The sequence below is a fragment of the Engystomops pustulosus genome, chromosome 4, assembly GCF_040894005.1.
Source record: "Engystomops pustulosus chromosome 4, aEngPut4.maternal, whole genome shotgun sequence".
Taxonomy (NCBI): domain Eukaryota; kingdom Metazoa; phylum Chordata; class Amphibia; order Anura; family Leptodactylidae; genus Engystomops; species Engystomops pustulosus.
The window spans coordinates 218,697,579-218,717,876 of NC_092414.1; the positions used below are offsets into that span (position 1 = coordinate 218,697,579).

Genomic DNA, 20,298 nt, shown 5'->3' on the forward strand with positions numbered 1-20,298 from the left:
CTTGGGGGATACCTTTGGCTCAATAGACTTTTTTGAGGATTAGACCTCATGCGTAAACTCTCTAAGGGGCACTTGGCATTTAGGTGGGGACTCGGTACCATTACATGCATGATACCCATTTCTCTCTTTCCCCCCCTATTCTCCCCGTATATGCTGTTCCTTATCGTTTGTTTACAAAGAAAACATCTGTAAACATCAGGAATGTGTTATATAATAATGTTTGTATACTGAAAAGTTATATACATTTTCAATACAGTGTGTGTATTCATTTCTCACTTTTTTCTAGATCTCTGCTTGCTGTAATTCAGTAGGAGGTTTCACGTCGTTTACTTCCAGTGGATAAGTCTGTCCATGGTCTTGTGTTAGATACACTTGTGTATGGCTCATTACAGGATAGAGCACTAATTACTGTGCACATTTTTTTTACATAAAAAGGGCTTATTTCACAAATATCAATACTAAACTATTTCTATAAGTTGAGTTCTCTGAATGGTCACCATGACTAAGGACCGTTGTACCATTTGAAATGCGTTGGTGGACAGGAATTACACTGTGGATGTAAAGATATTCAATGAATACATTTTGAACACGTTTTGTAATCTGGCTGGACCATCGGATTATTCTTTCATGTATTCTATATTCCTGCAATGTGAATTTGATCTGAGGACATATGATACAGTTGCAGGCATTTTTAATATCCCACACACAAGAGGTGCAAAGAGATGATTTTCTAAATTTATAATCCACAGCCATTCTGTGTGTGCATCTAACACATCTTTACTTCTTATTATTACAGTTTGAGTTGGAATTATCTACCAGGAAATTGCTGCATCCATTTGGCTTCTGGAATAAGAAAAAACAGATCCCTGAAGATACTTGACCTGCATGGTAATTGTCTGTCTGGTCCTTACATTGGTGACCTAATGGAAGCCCTGTCCAGCCCGGGCTGCAGGATAAAGGAATTAAAGTGAGTATAAGATGTGTGTACGGGAGGAGACATTACAGTAAGTCTAAAAGATAAGCACAGGGGGAGACATTACTGTGAGTATAAAAGTTGTTTAGAGGAGGAGACATTACTGTGAACATAATAGATGTGTACAAGAGGAGACATTACTGTGAGCATAATAGATGTGTACAGGAGGAACATTTCTGTGAGCATAAGAGATGTGTACAGGAGGAGACATTACAGTGACTAAGAGATGTGTACAGGAGAGGACATTACAGTGGGTATAAGAGATGTGTACATGAGGAGTCATCAATGTAAATATAAGATGTGTACAGAAGGAGACATTACTGTCATTATAAGTCATGTGTTCTTTAGGAGACTTTACTGTGAGTATAAGAGATGTGTTCAGGAGGAGAATACTTTTAGTATAAGAGATATACTCACAGTAATGTCTCCTCCTGTACATAATATATGTGTACAGGAGGAGATATTACTGTGAGTATGAGAAATATATACAAAAGTAGAAATTACATACATAATTGTAATATTTGCATAACCATAATATGTAACCGCATCCTATACCTTTTGTATTTTAATTATTGAGCATTGTAAAGGCTTATGTTGCAAAATTGGCATATAACATGTGAAGTTATTACCACAGCCTCACACCATGGTGTTCCCCTGTCAGATCTTTACTGTTTTTTGGGGGGATACACCCTTTGCCTCTTAATAAAGCCAGGTTGTTATATGTTAAAGCTAGTTTAATTGAGTAGTTAGGCTATCCAGGATACCCAGGCTATCCAAGCTCTGTAGCGTAGTGTCAAAGATGAACGTTTGAAATCTAAAATAGTCAAAACAAACCTAGGTATCTGAAGATTAGTATCAGTAGTCGAGTTATCATATCAACAATAGCAGTACAGACAAGAGAAGAATGTGTACAGGGTAACCAATACTAGTAGCATGAATTCACAGATATATAGAAACAAGTAGTGCTGAGGGTACAGCCGTATCTGATCAGCGATGCAGATGGTGTCAAGTGAATAAGCGAATAACAATCTCTTGGGTCATGCAGTAAACATAAGATGACGATTACAATTGGTGATAGTTATAAAAACCACAGAGTTCACAAGTACAGATAAGCTGGATATAGCCACTGGGATACCAAATTTGTGTAGGTTTTATAATGTTTTCATACATTTACAAAAATTAAAACCTTGTGTACAAAAAAATTCTTCATTTTGTCATCTTCTAGGACTAATAACTTTTTCATACTTCAGTATAGGACTGTGTAGGACTATGTTTGGTGTCACTTTTTTTGCAGCTTTTGATGACATTTCCAATGTTATAATTTTTAGGACTGCACGGCCTTTTGATTTTTTTTTATATATATATATATATATTATATTTTTATAAATGGCAAAAAAGTGACATTTTTGACTTTGGGCACTATTTTCCATTGCATGGTTAAACGCCGGTAATAACCGTTATTATATTTTGATAGATCGGACGTTTTGGGAAACAGATTTAAATGCCTTCAGCAGCTTTGCAGTGTTGTGTATATATGATGTATGGTGTGTATATACTGTAGGTATGTGTTTATTATGTCTACATACTGTCTGTAAAAACTGTGTGTGTTTGTTAGGTGCTCACATGTGTGTGTATGAGAGTTGAAATGTATGTGTGTGTATATAAATATATATATGTGTGTTTATATCAGCGTATAAATGTGTGTAAATGTATAAACGTGTGTGTACAAATATGCAGAGAAAGAGGGCCCTGTGCAAAAATCTGCTATGTGGCAGATCTGCTAAGTAGCCTCTCCTACTTACACCCCTGGGCCTTGCAATCTCTCAGCAGCAAAGTCCATATCCCTATGTAGAGGTGAAAAGATGAAAAATGGAAGTTCATGTATAAAGCCCCTAGCAGTGGGCCACAGTCATATTGTCTGGAAATGTACAGTGTTCACAACTTGCAGGTGTCAGGGAACACAAAAATTTGCTTCTAGTGTAATTGGTTTGGGATTTAAATAATAGTTGGGAACATTTTGCTTCCAAATTGACAATCAACAGATTTTCTACTAACCTTGTGGACATGCCACTTACATCTTATCTTCTTTTTGCAGTTTATCTTATAATAATTTACCAGACTCGTCCTACATCCAATTGGTATCTGGAATACAAAATAACAGATATCTGAAGATACTTGTCCTGTCTCATAATGATCTGTCTGGTCCTCACCTCATTGACCTGATGGAAGCTTTGTCCAATCCAGCCTGCAGGGCAGAGAAATTAGAGTGAGTATACAATATATTTTTAGGAGTACACCTTACTGTGAGTCCAAGAGATGTTTACAGGAGGAGACATTATTATGACTTCTAGAAATGTGTAAAGAAGAATACATTACTGTGAGTATCAGAGATGTGTACAGGACGAGACAATACTGTAAGTATAAGAGATGTGTACAGGAGGAGACATTACTGGGAGTATAAGAGATATACAGGAGGAGGATACATTGCTGTGAGTATAAAAGCTGTGTAAAGGAGAAAACGTTACTATTACTATAAAAGATGTGCACAGGAGGAGACATTACTGTGAGTATAACAGATTTATACGAGAGAAGAAATGTGTGGACACGTTATACATTTTATTCTGCTTTAGGCTACACACTATTGTTGTGCTTATAATTTAAACTTCTGACTGCACCTGGTGATGTGACCTCTATAGTAATGTCTGACTGCCTCCCCTCCTTATATCACTCCTGTATCTGTTATAAAATAAAGGATGTATGAAATGTCGTTTACCTGTATTAGAGCAGAAGGGAGGGGACGTGGACAGCTAAGCAGTGGTAAGAGATAGCTCTTTAGGTTAAAAAATTACAAGCGAAGCAATTAAAGAGTTCTACCACTAACAGAAACCAACAGTGTGTTTTTCAAGAAGATAATGAAATATAAGTTCATTTGTGCCTTTAACCCTTAACCAAGATCAATAAAGTGTATTTAATGACACATACAAGTGAACATTGAATATAACTGACCATTTCCAGGCGGCACACTGGACCTGGTCCCCCTCTTCTGGCCTTGATATCGTCTTCCGATATTGGTAATACATATTTGGCTATTTACTTTGATATTTTATACTCATTGCCTGTTTGGGTTACATTGCAGCATGGTTTATTCTGCTATTTTTTATTATACCTTTGACCAATACATGAAAGTTATCTTATTACACAATGGGCTACGTTTATTTATAATTGGCGGCATCCTGTTTGTGTCTTAGAGGATTTTTTATCCTATTTTGTTTTATTTATCTTCAATTCCCTAGCAATGTTTACACAATAAAGATCATATTTAACACTTTACTTTACAATTTTACTCAGTTTTATTGCTGTTTTAGCTCCTATCACTCAGTGATGATCAGTGTAAGGTTCCAGAGTGTGAGTGGGGTCTCTCTTAAGCAGACAATTCATGATCCTTCTGTGCAGGGAGATGCTGTGAGCTGACAATGTGCTTAGATTATCCGGGTACAGGTTTATCTACACTTTCATTTAGCTTCTGAACAATCTACTAATATATGCCTCCCTCCCCCTCCACTGGATAAAGATCTTATCTGACTGTAGCTTGTAGCTTTACTCTCCTCACGCTGTAGTGTTGTTTTCCAGCAGGAAATCATTGTGTGCAAGGTTATCCTGGAATGCAGTGGTGGGGGCTGGAGGCAGAAAAGAGCTCAGTGCAACGTCAGACATAAGAAAAGAATATGTAAACAAGAAAGAGTCCTATAGTCGGGACAGCTCACACTAAAGTATATATTCCCATTCAACAAGCATGTGTTGGAAAACTGGCGTTCAGGGAGCGGGACTGTTCCAGGGTGCTCATCCACAGATCAGGTCAATATAATGCACAGTAGAAGAAAAAAAGCATGGCACTAATCGTGACAATAATCAGCAAACCTCTTAATTGTTTCAGAGGCGTCAGAACAGAGTGAGGAGCTGCCTCGCCAATGCGACGGGTCTTTTCTCAAGTCTTCTGACGTCCACCGAACGAGGAACACAGGATAAACCTGTCCCTCGGCGGGCGTCATGGAAACTGTAAACTACACGTGATCCCCTAAGCCAATGAAGTTGCACAACGTCCGTGGCAGACAAAATCAAAAGTGCTCGCAATCCTCATATGGATTTTTACCCATAGTGATAGTAAAGTAGTAGTATCTAAAAATACCTCATCCAGGTCTAGGTAACATTGCAAAACACATTAAGATATTGGCAAGAAAACTCAGAAACTCAGCACAAAAGGGAGAAACAAAACTACAGCAAGGACAGATAACATTACTAAGGGGTTTGGATACCACATCATAGCACAATTAATATATATATAATCTCGCGACAACATGTACTATTATGCTACCACACTTATAAGTACAGGACTATGATAAATACATTGGTGTTTGTTACCTTAAATATTTATGAAAATACACTCAACTCATTGCGATCATTTATTCCAAGTTGCCCCATTGCTTCATATTTCATTATATATGTGGCTTCTTGTCTCAGCAAAGCAAGAGCACGATTGCCTCCCATTGGGTTATTATTAGAGATGCTCGGGTGCTCGTTACTTGAGCTGAACATTTCCCGATGCTCGAGTGCTCATTTCAAGTAACGAGCCCCATTGAATTCAATGGGAGACTCTAGCATTTTTCAGTAAAATAACAAATTTAACGAGCACTGAAGAAGAACAAATTCCAGATGTTTGCAGAATGTTTTCACTGAAAGAACACTGCAGAACAGATTGCAGATGTTTGCGAACAATCTGTTCTGCAGTGTTCTTTCAATGTGTTCTTTCAGTGAAAACATCTGAAAACATCTGGAATTTGTTCTTCTAAAGTACAGAACAGATTGCAGATGTTCGGGAACATCTGCAATCTGTCCCGGAGACACGCGTGCAGAACAGTGTTCTCCGCAATAGTATTTCAAGAACAATATTTGTGAAGTTGTTCTTCACAACTTGTTCTTCGCTCATCTCTAGTTATTATCTATTTTCATGAGACCTGCGAAAAGTAGAACCCTAAAGTTACCGTCATGACATTCCCTAACGTGGTCAATTAAACGTGGACATCCTTTTCCCGTATCAATAGAGTTAAAATGTTCTCTAATCCTACTAAACAGATTTCTAATTGTTTTCCCAATATAGTACCTGTTACAGGGGCATAGAATAACATAGACAACAAACGTGGCTCTACATGTAATAAAGGATTAAATTTTATGGTTGAAACCTCCCAGTTTTAGATTTTTTGTTTGTGCGCAATATTTACAAAAATTACAGCTACCACATCTAAAATTGCCCTTAGGGATACTCTGTTGAAGCCATATTTGGCGAGGGGTAGAGCAGCGGCTCCGCACTAATTTGTTCTTTAAGTTGGTACTTATAAACAGCAGAATTCTATCCAAAAATATCCTAAAACTTAACTTTTAATCATAAGCTTCCAATAAAATTAGTAACAAAAATACAAATGTATAAAATATGCCTAGTGTATTGAACACAAGAGATCAATAAATCAATTGGTCAACAGATGCACATTAATTACACTTTTGCATAACAGGATGACAGCAAAAGTGTAATTAATGTGCATCTGTTGACCTATTGATTTATTGATCTCTTGTGTTCAATACACTAGGCATATTTTATACATTTGTATTTTTGTTACTAATTTTATTGGAAGCTTATGATTAAAAGTTAAGTTTTAGGATATTTTTGGATAGCATTCTGCTGTTTTTATGTTGAGATTTATTGAATGCTGTAGGCCATTGATTTGTTTGAGACTATGATTGTCATGGTGAACAATAATGAATAGTTTCGTTGCTGCTAATTGTTTAAGTTGGTACTTCTACAAAACTTAATGAGAGGTTTTTGGGACACAACTTCTTTTAATAATGGGTCCTGTTCCAAAATTTTCCAATGTTTGAATATAGTGGACCGTATCGCCCCCTCGCACGGACTGAAGCCAAAAGAGAAGGCGAAACGTCCACCACCATCCCTGGTATGAATATGATCAGGATGTTTTGATTGATGTGGTTTGTTTAATGCTTTTTCTATTTGTTGTTGGGGGTAGTCCCGTTCCCGTAGTCTATTCTTAAGCTCATTCGCTTGTAGTTCGAATTGGGAGCTATTGTTATTAAGTCTTTTTAGACGTAAAAATTGGCTGAACGGTAAGCTTTCTTTTGTATGATGGGGATAAAAGCTGTTACAATGGAGGAGGGAGTTGGTGGCCGTTGACTTCATAAAGGCCGTGGTATGCAAAGAGCCATCCACCTCACTGACCTTCACGTCAAGGAACTCCAACTCCTTTCCACCAAAATTAGCTGTAAAGCACATGTTCATATCATTACTGTTATTGAGATACAAGACAAATTCTTGAAAAGGGGTTTCTGTCCCTTTCCCACACTATAAAGACCTTTGATAAAAATACAGAACATAGGGGTTGCTCAAGGAAAACATGTACCGTGATTCAAACACTGCTTGAAAAATATTTGCTAGAGTGCAAGCTACAGGTGTGCCCATGGCCGTTCCGTTTTTTTGAGCAAACCGCTTATCATTGAAAAGAAATTCGTTATGTGAGAGGACGAATTTAAGACTGTCGCAAACAAATTTAATATAGTTATGTACTTGATTGGCGTTAGCCAAAATCTGTCTAACACAATCTACTCCAAGTTCCTGAGGGATGCGGGTATACAGTTTCTCTACATCTACAGAAGCCAAATAATAATTGTCCTGCCACTCGATATCCCTAACCACCCCCAGAAAGGCACTGGTCATTTTCAGGTAGGAGGGGATATCGACAAGCAGTGGCCTAAGAAGCCAATCAATATACTGAGAAATCAGTTCTGTGACTGAGCCTATAGCCGCAACGATCAGGTGACCCGGAGCATCAGGGAGGGCTTCGTGCACCTTGGGTAAAAAATACCAACATGGGTATCTTGGATGAATAGGGAATAATTTCTCTGCAGTTCTTTCTGACAGCACTTTAGACTCTACGCTCCATCTAAGCAATGTATGTAACTGTGCCTGAAATTTGATGGTAGGGTAACAATTTAAGGGAGTACAGGTGTTAATGTCCCTCAACTGTCTATAAGCCTCTTTCATGTAATAATCACGAGACATAAGTGCAATATTTCCCCCATTGTCGGACGGTTTTATGATGACTTCCCCCAGAGATTTGAGCCAAGATAAGGCTCTTTTCTCACCACTAGTAAGGTTACTAGGGGTGCTGGGATATATCAATGCTTTAATATCTTCCACAACTCTGAGGCTAAAAGTCTCGATGGGGGACCCGGCCGGCAAGGGGGGGACAAAAAGTAGAATGCACTCCACCTCTAAACTCCTTGATATTCAAACTATCTTGGACCGGCTCTAAGGAGGTAGTGGTGTGGCCTGCGTTCCTCATTCGACGGCCGTCAGAAGGCTTGAGAAAGCACGTTTGCACGCGCGAAACTGCCCGTCAGCTTGGCGAGGCAGCTCCTCACTCTGTTCTGATGCCTCTGAAACAATAAAGAAGTTTGCTGAATATTGTCCCTGTGAGTGCCATGCTTTCTTTCTTCTACTGTGCATTATAAGAAAAATGGGGCAAATTTACTTACCTGGTCCTGCGCGATCCCCGAGGTGCGTACTCCGACGATGATGAAGTCCGGCGCGATTCTTCAACGGCGTGCGCCTGAGATCCTGCATGTGTCGCTTCTGCGCCGTGGTTCACCTTTTTCTTCCCGATGCATGTGAGTGCTTGGCTTGCGACACAATTTGATATTTAAATTCCGCGGTTTGTCCGAATCCATCAGGTTGTCCGACGGCCACGCCCCCCGATTTGTGTCGCATGCAAGTCGGCGCGATTGCGCCAAAATCCGATTGCGTGAGCCAAAAAACCCACTTAAATGCAGCGCAAATCGGAAATAGTCGGGAAACCCAACGAAAATGTGCCGTTCGGACCCTTAGTAAATGTGCCCCAATATGTCCTTCTGACCCTGAAGTCAGAAGATTTAGGGTCGGGTCCAGGGGCAACCAAAATTGTGTAGATTGGCATTATATCTGTGAAATGCTGTATTTTTGTTAATGACAGTGAATGTTATTATGTTATGTGAATAACAGTGAATGTGTTATTTTGTTATCTTGAGTATATTTAAGAATCTTGTCTTAGTGGGAATATCCCTTTAGTGCTTCTTTGTGCGTATTTCTGCTATTTAATTTTCTGATCCAGTCACCCCTAGTTACTACACAATTTAACCACAGAAAATTCTTTAAGTATCTATTTTGGCCAAAAAAGTGATGATATACACTATAGAGATCATATATCATATGATATCACTATTTTCCCTACCAAAGCTGCTTAGACTAATCTCGTCATCCTTCTCTATGTAATAGCTCTACAAAAACGAGTAGATACATTGGGAGAAGAGCATAAGCTATTTTCATCTTACATCTGGTATCAACCCATTATCTGGTTGTCATTTAGTGCCAGGAGCTTAACAAGATTGAAATTCTACAACTTACTCTAAAAAAACAAGGCATGTCCAGCCTTGTTGTGTCCAACTCCATCCTAGAGCTGTTGGCCAAACACAACCGGTATACTGGATGCCAATCTGCTCTAAAGAGTTTATAAATAATAGTTTTTAATGCTAATTTATTTAATTTGCCTATTTTTATGCATCTTGAAGGAATTTTAGGCTCCAGACTAACCAACAGATGGGCATGAAATCCGCCAAAGATGGTAAGGATCCCGACAATCCTATTGCTTCACAGAAGCTAGTAGATAATCTTACAACATGCGTACACACACTACACCCCAAATCCATAGCATGTGCCATAACATTATATAAAGCAGCCCAGGGGAAGGGGAAATGATGGCAGTAGTAGTTCCAAAAGACTGGAAATTCTTTATGGGTCTGATATCAGTTGGAAGGTCTTTACCAAAGCTTCCCACACTTCCCACACAGGAGCTGGGTCTTAGTATTTATTCCCCCAGGACCCTGCCCTAATCTAATAGGCACTTTGTGTAATGATGTGATGAAAAAACACAGACAAGGGGATGTTGGTGGGACTCACTTTACTCTTAAAGGAAACCCAACATCAGAAATCTAGAAATCTACCTATTAAGGTAAAACTGAAGTAAAGATTTCTTCTAAACGGTATCTATTTTCCCCTAATCCCATAAAACTTCCTAACCTTATCTACACTTTATCGAACTAATATGTTACGTTTTGACAAAGACTAGTGGGAGCAACAGTTACATGGAGTAACTGATGCTTGAGGTCCTGGCTTCTTAAGTGCTCTGTGCATGTGCTCTGCTACCGGAGCTACTGCACATGCACAGAGCTGCGCCCATGCGCCGCCATCTTTTTGAAGCCGCTGGCAGCTTTGCAGGTGGCGGTTGTGGTGATAACACCTGCGATTGGTGTTAGCACCATTTGCGGGTGTTACTGGTAAGTGTTTGCTGCAGTATGCAGCAAAGACTTACAGGCTATGGAGAGGGCTCAGCCCATGAGCCCTCTCCATGTACCCGCACCCGAGGCGCACCGTACTATTACGGCGTGCGTCGTTAAGGGGTTAATAGGTAGATTTCTTACAGTAAGTTTCGTAAAAGAACTTCAAATTCTCCTCAAAATGGTGGCATAATACTTAAAATTTGAGGGCAGCTGAGGTTATGAAGCTGATGCTGGTACAATATAGCTGCCAGTAACCAGGAGTAGCTGAGAGAAGTTGCCCCCCCCCCACCTTGTTCAAGTCAAACAAAATTGGTGTCAAATGTTTGTGCTACATTTGTGTTGGTTTGTGCAGAAGAAATTTTCGTTTTAAAATAAATCTAAAATAAATTTAAAAAATCAAGACAGGTCGACCTTAATTGATGCCAAAATAGTAACATTATAAATATATACACATAAGGGGGCAACTTATCAGAACACCGGCGTAGAAACCCTGAAATATTTGCGAATCGCTTATTTTTGTGGTTATTTCCCTCTTCATATCATCTCAACGTCAAGGCCATGTGGAGGGGCCCAAAAGGGGGTGCGGCCGGTGGCGGAGTGGGCCGTCGTAGGCCCTTTCTGTCCCCATGCCGAGGCACTCCACCCAGTGAACGATTGCCTGCTGCTTCTATTTCTATGCTAGGTAGAAACCAGGCGTGGGAATAGGTCACTGCGCCGCCACCAGATACCTGAAGAGGCGCCGGAGAGACGCAAACTTTGTCGGTGCACGAGCGCTGGTTTATGAAAAATAACCCCCATAATCATACAAGGTAATCCAACGGGCTTTATTACGTCACTTGAGTAAAAAAAATGGATCCAACAACAGGAAATATCACAAATCCAGTAACTCGCGATATTTCAGAATACACCACATGTTCAATCCATGAGCAGATTCTTAATCCGCTTTTAGTTTACCACATCACCGTGAGATATTTTCACGTTATATCGTAAATTGTTTCTCTGTTATGAACTAAATACTCCTGACAGGTGCTCTTATTAGATTACTGTAACGGCGAGTCACAATTTAATACAAATCACCTTTGATAAAACCATTCAGACCATCAGTGTACATATAATACATTGTATAATAAAATGCTGGATGTAGAAAACCTCTTGGTGTGATATTTCTATATACAATTATCTATATATTTGGGGTTGCTGTCAGTTAACATTAAAAACCCTAATGACCTTCGAGACCTACACCTTAAAACTACAGTGTCCTAGTGAGGACAAAGTATCTAATGCAATCTCCATTTACAGTAACAAGTCAGAAAGCCGGGAAATCTCAGATGAATATGAATGTAGACCTCAGCTGCAGACTGTGCGGTCAGGTAACATTATTCATATCTATCTATCTGTCTATCTATCTATCTATCTCCTTTCTATCTATCTATCTGTCTATCTATCTATCTCCTTTCTATCTATCTATCCATCTATCATAAACCATATAATAATTATTATTATCTCACCATCTAATATTTACTTATATATAGGAAAAGGATCAGTGCCAGGTTTTTGCAAAAGTAGTCTTCAGCACCAAAGGCAGCACCTACAGGTAGGTTATTCCTAACTTTCAGAATTAAAAAAAGCCTTACAGTTACCTCATGATTCTGGAAGGGGTTAAATGAGAAAAATGAGCAGATTGAGACCAGTTAGGCCATCACAAGAGCAGAGCAGAGGTCCAGTGCATCCTCCCTTAGCGCATTTGTGAATGGCTATGATGTTTCTGATTGTGGCCATGGGACCCAAGGTGAGATGTGACCTCCCCATCATCAAACAGGTTGACAGAGCTGGAGCCAGACATGAATCGGGTAGACCCCCTTCTATGCCCCCTTGTGTCTGTTGCCAAAATAATAGCACTGCAAGAGGTCAAGTCTGCAGTGTGGGATCCACTGAGGAATCACATTTTGGAATATGTAGGATTTGTGTCCAGAAGGTGAGGTACAAACGGGTAACACTGATACCAAAACCCTCAGGCAATGTAGGGTAAGACACCATTATGTGGCCTGAGAAAACCATTGGGAAAAATGTTGGCACACCCGGAGGCGGCACTTCCCAGCGGCCATCACCCTGTCACCAGTAGTTAGGTTTCCTCCACCTCAACAAGCGAAAACTGTTTCACTCACTTCATCTTCTGTTCCAGATTTTTTTCCTCTTTCTTTTTGTTTTTATGCTTTTTAGAAATCGATAATAGAGGCGATTGCCCAGACTGGAGGGCAATAAACACCTTATATAAACCTAATGTAAACCTCCTGTTAGGACACTTTAATAAATTACCCGTAACAAAAATATCAGTAAACTTTAACAGTATAAGTTAACTTCCAAAATATCACAGAGACTTGTTGCTGGGTAGAAAATTAGGTCACAGTTTTATTTTTTTACATATTAACTCATATTATGCAAAAGTCAGACACTTGGGATAGAATCACAGCCTTGGAAGCTGTATGCCAAGCTGGACGGACTCCCAGCTGGCAAGTCGGACAACTGAGCAACCACTATCTCAAATCTTCCACCATTCTACCACTTGAAAATCCATGTAACCCTACACGGATTGGCACCCAAACCCACAAAAAAAGAACTGTCAGCTCAATACCATTGGAAGGCCCCAGAGGAATATATCCAGGCCTATCTCTTTAAAGTAAACAAAGCTCGGCCACATAGTATCTGTATCTTTCCCTACCAAATCCCTGTGGCGTACTACACCCCATACAGGAATTAACAGTATGACTGGCCTCCTCCATGGCTGTAGAATAACTAGCACCTTGCTAGATAACTCATGGAACCCTCCTGGACCCAAACATTCACAATTTCTGAGAAAGAATATTTCATAATGCAAAGGTCCATCTCATTAAGCTTAATAATTCAGACACTGCTTCCAGGACGACCTGGACCCATTTTAGGTCCTGGATATCCCTACATATGCCTGTTGAAAACCCAAAAGCTCCTTCCAGCCGGGCCAACAGGAATCACATCACAGGCACAAGGCAAAGGAGTAAGCTTTCTCGATGACATAGAGCATGAAGATGCGACGGGGAGTGCTGGGAGAGGCCAGCATTTATCTAAATCCGGGAAATGGCTAGCGCCTTATCAGCAGTGCGCTGGCCCTTTAAATCTACGAGCGTCACCACATGCCTGCCCTAGAAGACGGGGAAGCGCGTGCTGGGAAGCCAGGATGGGAGCAGAAGCGTGGAGACGAGAGAGATCCTGGAGAGATCCTGGAGAGAGTGGGCACAACAGAAAGGGGCATGGGTGTGCCTGCGACCTGGGATGTGGGTCGCAGGAGCGCCTGTGACAACGTATCAGTCACTGTGATACATTTGGTGTAACTTTAGTAATATGTAAATTTTATAAATATGCAAATTAACTGCAGAGACTACTGGTTAGTAGTAGCCTCTGCAGGTAATTTACATATTACTAAAATAATGTTTTAACAAGTTATTTTAGGTTCCAGGATTATTAAATTACAGATTAGGGCGGATGCAGTAGGAATCTACCATCAGATTTACGTCTCATAGTAGATTCCTTACGGTAGATTTCCAGTTATTCAGTCTCATGTGAAGATGTTCTGACTCTCAGAGAAGTCACTTGAGGAGGATATATTCGGACACATTCATAAATTCCCCAAATTAAGTTAATATAAAAATTGAAATAACTGAAAGTGTAATTTCTCTTGATTTTATAGATTAGAAGTTAAATCTCCTGGGCTCTACCGCTGCCCGAAGACTGGGATCAAATTCCTGGTGAAAGATCCAGTTATTATTGAATATAAACTTGAGTCTTGGAGTGACCACTTGAAAAACATTCCCAATTCAACTTCTGAGATTTTGGGTCCTCTGTTTAACATACAGGTACATGGTGAGCCTAATGCTGTGTCAGCGGTGTACCTACCTCATTTCCTGTGCTTTAAGGGTAAGTCTACTGCTATAATAGGCACAATATGCTGGCAATCACAGATAATACAGGAGAAAGAATAAAAAATACTGCAAATAAAAAGATTTACTGAAAACTTCCCATTGAAATAGGTAATGTGTATACAGGAGTTAAAGGGGTTGTCCGGTTATAGCAAGTTAGTCCTTATCCATAGCATAGAGCCTGACTTGCTGACTGGTGGGGGTCTCAATGATGGAAGATAGACAAATGCAGTGCTTTGTTATGTAGTTCAGCACCATAGAGTGCACCGACACAAGTGACTGGCTACTCCGGTCATCTCCGGTGCAACCAAGGTACAAAGGACCCTCGTTATCATCCAGGGAGGTCCCGTTACTGAGACCTCCACCAATCAGAAAGTTAACCCCTATTGTCTTGATATCTTTGCAATCTCCATCAGTTCCATAGAGATGAATGGACCCCCTGTTCTTGTGACCTGTGGGGTCTCATCACTGAGACCTCCACCAATCAGTAATTTAGGCCCTATCCTGTGGATAGGGCTTACTTGTTTGGTGGGAAAACCCATATACTTGGTAGATTTCTGGTTTTATGTATCCTTTAAGAGAAATAAGATTTCATGGAGTTCAGAAACTACCACAAAGGTATCATCCAAGGTACAGAAATGTCTTTTATTAGTCACCCCATAGCACTAGCCCTAAGATCACTAATCCACTAAATACAGAATTAATCAATCAACCATCTGTTGTGACTCTATAACAATCCTCTCTTCTTGATACAAGGTCATTGTGTATCTTACAGCATTTATTGAAGACACATCACAGATTAAATGCGCTCACTTTAAAGATGGAAACATGACGATGATGACACCAACACAGATTGAACCGTTTTACGTCACAATGGAGAATCCTACTTTTTCCTTACTTGGGGTCATAATGAGATTAGTAAGGGGACGGATCCCAATACATGGAATTGTCCTTATTTATTTCACCATATTGGGTAGAGGGTCAAATGAGGAGCACAGGATCCATCTTTATGTACTGCCCAATATAACAAATGCAGAAGAGGTAAGTGTGTTATCATTACCAAGTGAAGCTTTAAAAGATATAACACCTCAGGATTGTAGAATCTACAAACACAGCTCCGTCCTTGTATAGAGGAGACAGGAGTGACCAAGTCCTTCTGCTCCATGAGATGAAACAGTGACATGACCTCCCCAACTCCCAGTGGCAGAACTATTGCCATAGCACACGTACTGGGCCCACTACACTAGGATGCATGACCAGGTTTATGGCCCTGATCCAAACACTACAAGAATTTAGAATTTTTATAAAAGCAAGATGGAAATGCAATGATTCAGAGAAGACATCGGCAGGGTTTCTTCTCATTGAGCCTCCTGAGTCAATTACCAGAGGCTGAATGTACTACACTCAGCAACAGAGGAGCAAGGTTGTGTTTTTTTAGAGACCCATCCAGTCGCTCTGCACCCAGACTCTGCATAGCAAGTCGAGCCACCCTCCTCTTGTTCTAGAGACTGGAGATAACACAAAAGAACTAGAGGAAGGAAGAGGCTTGGCAAACAGTCTCTAACAAACTTTGGGGCAGCCAGTTAATGTGCTTACCCCTCAGTAATGCTGTAAACTACCACATGAGGCAAACAATTCAACTGGCCTCCTAAAGATTCTCTTCATTCTCAGGGGCAGATTCTAGGTCTCATGGTTCAGAAGATATACAGTTACGCTCAAGAGTTTACATAAAATGGTTTCACCCAACCACTAACCATGAGTGGAAAAGTTTTAGTGCTCCCATTCATATTCAAGAAACCCAAAATACTGCAGAGGACTATAAGCTTTTGAGCCCTGGAGCATAACTCTAGCTATTTGAAGTGAGACAGAAGAGGAGAGAGATGCAGAATATCCAAGCTGACTGTCGCGAGTGCTCCTGTGATCCAGGATGTCTGATGCCCTGTGCTTTTATTCTGAATTCCTATTGTGACCCCGCTTCCATTATTGACTCTGACCCTGTGCTGCCTGTCCTGACCTTCTGCTACGTCCCCGACTCTGAACCTGTGCTGCCTGTCTCAACCTTCTTCCTGTCCCCGACTACGATCTTGCCATACGACTTTGTACTTCACCTTGGCCGGCACCATGGACAAAGTCGTGCCTGTAGAGCGACCTGGAAGTACCCCGCCATAGTAAATCCAACCTGCTTTGCGGCGGGCTTCGGTGAAAATCAGGTGCCACTTAGACTCCAGTCCCAGGTGTTGGCTTACGTCATCATCTGCGGTGGTCCAGTGGGTCCATTACCCCTGATGCATGACACTGACATTTTTCAGAGTCATTTGTAATCTCGCCATCTTTAGCTGAACCTGGAAAAGGTTTATGACAGAGTTATGCTGTACATGTTTAACTTATGTTGCCAAAGTTTTATTCATCTGCTTATTAAAATAAAACTAATAAGAAAGTATCATATTTTTGGTTTTTCTGGAGCTCATATAGATCTTTTTTTAACAGAATCAGTTAAACCCTCCTGATTTAATGGATTTTTCCAACTTTCCACATGACATCCATCTTCCTTACATAAATTTTCACATGTGTTGGTTTCAAAGTATAGTATGTCTTGTGTTTTAGGGTGCGGATACATGTTCTGCTTGCAATGCGTTTTGGGGGACATTTACTAAAGACTTTTCTGTCGGACTTTGCATATTCTTTTCAGTGCAAACTGCTTATGCATGTATTCAAGAAGTGTCTGAGACACATATGTGTCGCGGCTGCACTATTCTTCTCGTGACCAAAATTTTAGCACGAGTGCCCAAACTGCAGCCAAAAACCCACTTATTTATCACCTCATCAAGTGCAGACACTTCACTTGAATCAGCAACTTATTGCTTTGTGTTTTGCTACAGCATTCAACTGTATTGGCGCCTCAAGGACACAATACTGTTGAAAGAAGAAGGGGAAATTCAGATTATCAGTGTAGCATCTTTCCAAGGTCCCAGTGAACAGCAAGAATCATGGGGCAAGAGCTCCAATGATAATCCAGCCCTATCCACACCTCCTTGCTTCTTATGCACTCGCAGGAAGTTCTGGAATTGTTGCTTTAAAATGCCATAGGTAATTCAGTCTGGCTGGGTAACTCTATGCTGAAATGACAACTGGGTGCCCACAGAGATGACTCTGTAAGTAAAGAGAAAGAACAATATGCTGTTTGTGCTCTGTAGGGTATATCCAAAGTGACAGGTTGCCATTAAAGGACATCTACCACCATATTTACTGGTGGTAGACTGTCTCCAATGTCATACTTGTTACCTTTGGTAAGGTCTGTTAGTCCAAGAAATCCACTTTATAAAAAAATGCTAATGAGTCGGAGGTGCTCCGGCCTTCATCAGCGAAGCGCTTCTTGGCTCTGGGCGCTAATCCAGCCGGCTGGAGACCAAAGTGGCTGTTCAAGGAAACCCGGCTGGTCTCCCTGCAGCTGCGCAAGGCCAGTGTTACTCCGCATGCGCAGGAGGGACACAGTACCAATTTTTATTACAGGGGGTGTACATAATTAATTAGTGGCCGGACCCAGGAGTTGTTTTGCTGACATAGGCTTTAGAGCCTCTGACTCATTCGCATTGTTTTATAAAGTGGATTTCTTGCACTAATGGACCTTACCAAACAGAGGAAAACCGGTGGCCAGAACCCCCTAAGGTAATGAGCATGAGATTGGGGGACAGTCTACCACCAGTAGATTTGGTGGTACATGTCCTTTAAATCAAATGCACAAAATAACGTGTTTTATAAACCTATTGGTCCAGATATGTTACTCACTATATTTTTTAAAATATGTGGTTGTATATTTTGTTAATTAATTTATTTATTGTGATATTTTAATTCCAGGCCCTTGACAAAGAAAACAAAAGATTTGGATATCACAGAATCAAAAAGCCTGAACAGGCCAGTGAGTCTGTATATCTGAAAGTGAAATACCTGGTGAGAGGGCTTCCAGACATATCCATATGTCCTGAGGTATGGAATACTCTAAAGTCCTGCACCTGGGGCACATTCACCAATCCATTTACTGCAGATGCCTTGTGTGCAATTATCTAGGGTCTTACGACAGTGTTTACACAGTTTTATGATCTGGACGACAAAACGGGGCACAGTTTCTAAACTTCGAAGGAAAAGAAATAAGAAGCAAGAGAAAAATTATACAAATATTTATCATGTTGGCTTTTTATTCGGCTGTAAATTAAGATAACGAGAAACAATTAGTCTTATGATGCACCATATAAGAATGTCTGAGGCTGGATGATAACACATATAATCACACATAGTTTAAGACTTTTTAAAATCTTTTTTTCCATACGTTGACATAATCCTGAATTCTGTCCCCTCATTTACAGTATATAGTTTATTCCAGGTATCAGCAACCCCCCAACTCTACCCAATTGGCTCTACTCATCCCAACCCATTTATCAGTGGAATATGTATAAAGACTAGAGATGAGCGAGCACTAAAATGCTCGAGTGCTCGTTATTCGAGACAAACTTTTCCAGATGCTCGAGTGCTCGTCTCGAATAACGAGCCCCATTGAAGTCAATGGGAGACTTGAGCATTTTTCAAAGGGACGTTGGTTCGGGAATAAAATGTGTTAATTAATTGAAAAAGAATGTCTTCTGATAAGTTAGCAAATGTATGCAAACATCTGCAATCTATTCTTCACTGTTCCGCACGTATATTATCTCCCGACAAGTTAGCAGATGTGAAGAACAGTGAAGAATAGGATCATTTAAGTGAAAAACACAGTGAAGAATAGATTGCAGATGTTCAGCACATCTGCTTACTTGTCGGGAGATACGCTGTCTCCGTGCCCCGCTGTCTCCGTGCCCCGCTGTCTCCGTGCCCCGCTGTCTCCGTGCCCCGCTGTCTCCGTGCCCCGATGTCTCCGTGCCCCGCTGTCTCCGTGCCCCGCTGTCTCCGTGCCCCGCTGTCTCCGTGCCCCGATGTCTCCGTGCCCCGATGTCTCCGTGCCCCGATGTCTCCGTGCCCCGCTGTCTCCGTGCCCCGATGTCTCCGTGCCCCGATGTCTCCGTGCCCCGATGTCTCCGTGCCGCTCCGTGCCGCTCCCCGATGTCTCCGTGCAACGATGTCTCCGTGCAACGATGTCTCCGTGCGGCTCCCCGCCCCTCCCCGATGTCTCCGTGCCCCGATGTCTCCGTGCCCCGATGTCTCCGTGCCGCTCCATGCCGCTGCCTGATGTCTCCATGCTGCCGCTGCCCCATGTCTTCGTGCTGCCGCTGCCCCATGTCTTCGTGCTGCCGCTGCCCCATGTCTCCGTGCTGCTCCCCGGTGTCTCTGTGCTGCTCTCCGGTGTCTCTGTGCTGCTCCCCGTTGTCTCTGTCCTGCTCACCGTGTTCTGCAATGTGTTCTTCACATACTATTTTGTTCGCACCGTTCCGCGCGTATCTCCCGACAAGTAAGCAGATGTGCCGAACATCTGTAATCTATTCTTCACTGTGTTTTTCACTGTGTTTTTCACTTAAATGATCCTGTGTTCACTGTGTTCACTGTTTTTATTCTATTCTTCATTGTTCTTCACTGTGTTTTTTTAATTAAATGCTCGATCTCGAGCAGGGGAAATACTCGTCCGAGCAACGAGCAGTTTCGAGTACCTTAATACTCGAACGAGCATCAAGCTCGGACGAGTATACTCGCTCATCTCTAATAAAGACATCTAAAATCTACTGTGTGTGGTTTGTGAGTTGCTGCCGACATGTGACGTAGTATTACGTCACATGCCGGGTGCGGGTGCATGGAGTGGGCTCATGGGCCGAGCCCTCTCCATAGCCGGTAAGTCTTTGCTGCATATTGCGGTAACACCCACGATCGGTGCCAGCAAAGCTGCCGGCAGCTTCAAAAAGATGGCGCTGCCATCTTTCTGAGGATCGTAGCTCCCCGTGACCTCATCGGGTAACGGCGATC

At 41.3% G+C, this 20,298-nt stretch overlaps 1 protein-coding gene across 4 annotated transcripts in view; it reads left to right on the top strand.

Annotated features, from left to right (window-relative positions):
- Positions 1–20,298, top strand: part of LOC140128358 (NACHT, LRR and PYD domains-containing protein 12-like) — a 118,429-nt gene that overhangs the window by 90,995 nt on the left and 7,136 nt on the right. For 3 of the 4 annotated variants that reach the window (XM_072149996.1, XM_072149998.1, XM_072149997.1), the window contains 8 exons: positions 797–967; positions 3,069–3,239; positions 9,641–9,693; positions 11,708–11,778; positions 11,941–12,002; positions 14,130–14,356; positions 15,134–15,399; positions 18,214–18,342. In XM_072149996.1, the coding sequence (XP_072006097.1) occupies positions 797–967; positions 3,069–3,239; positions 9,641–9,693; positions 11,708–11,778; positions 11,941–12,002; positions 14,130–14,356; positions 15,134–15,399; positions 18,214–18,342 (1,150 nt within the window). Of the gene's footprint in view, positions 1–796; positions 968–3,068; positions 3,240–9,640; positions 9,694–11,707; positions 11,779–11,940; positions 12,003–14,129; positions 14,357–15,133; positions 15,400–18,213; positions 18,343–20,298 lie in introns of those variants that run through there. The other variant, XM_072149999.1, reaches the window with a different exon arrangement.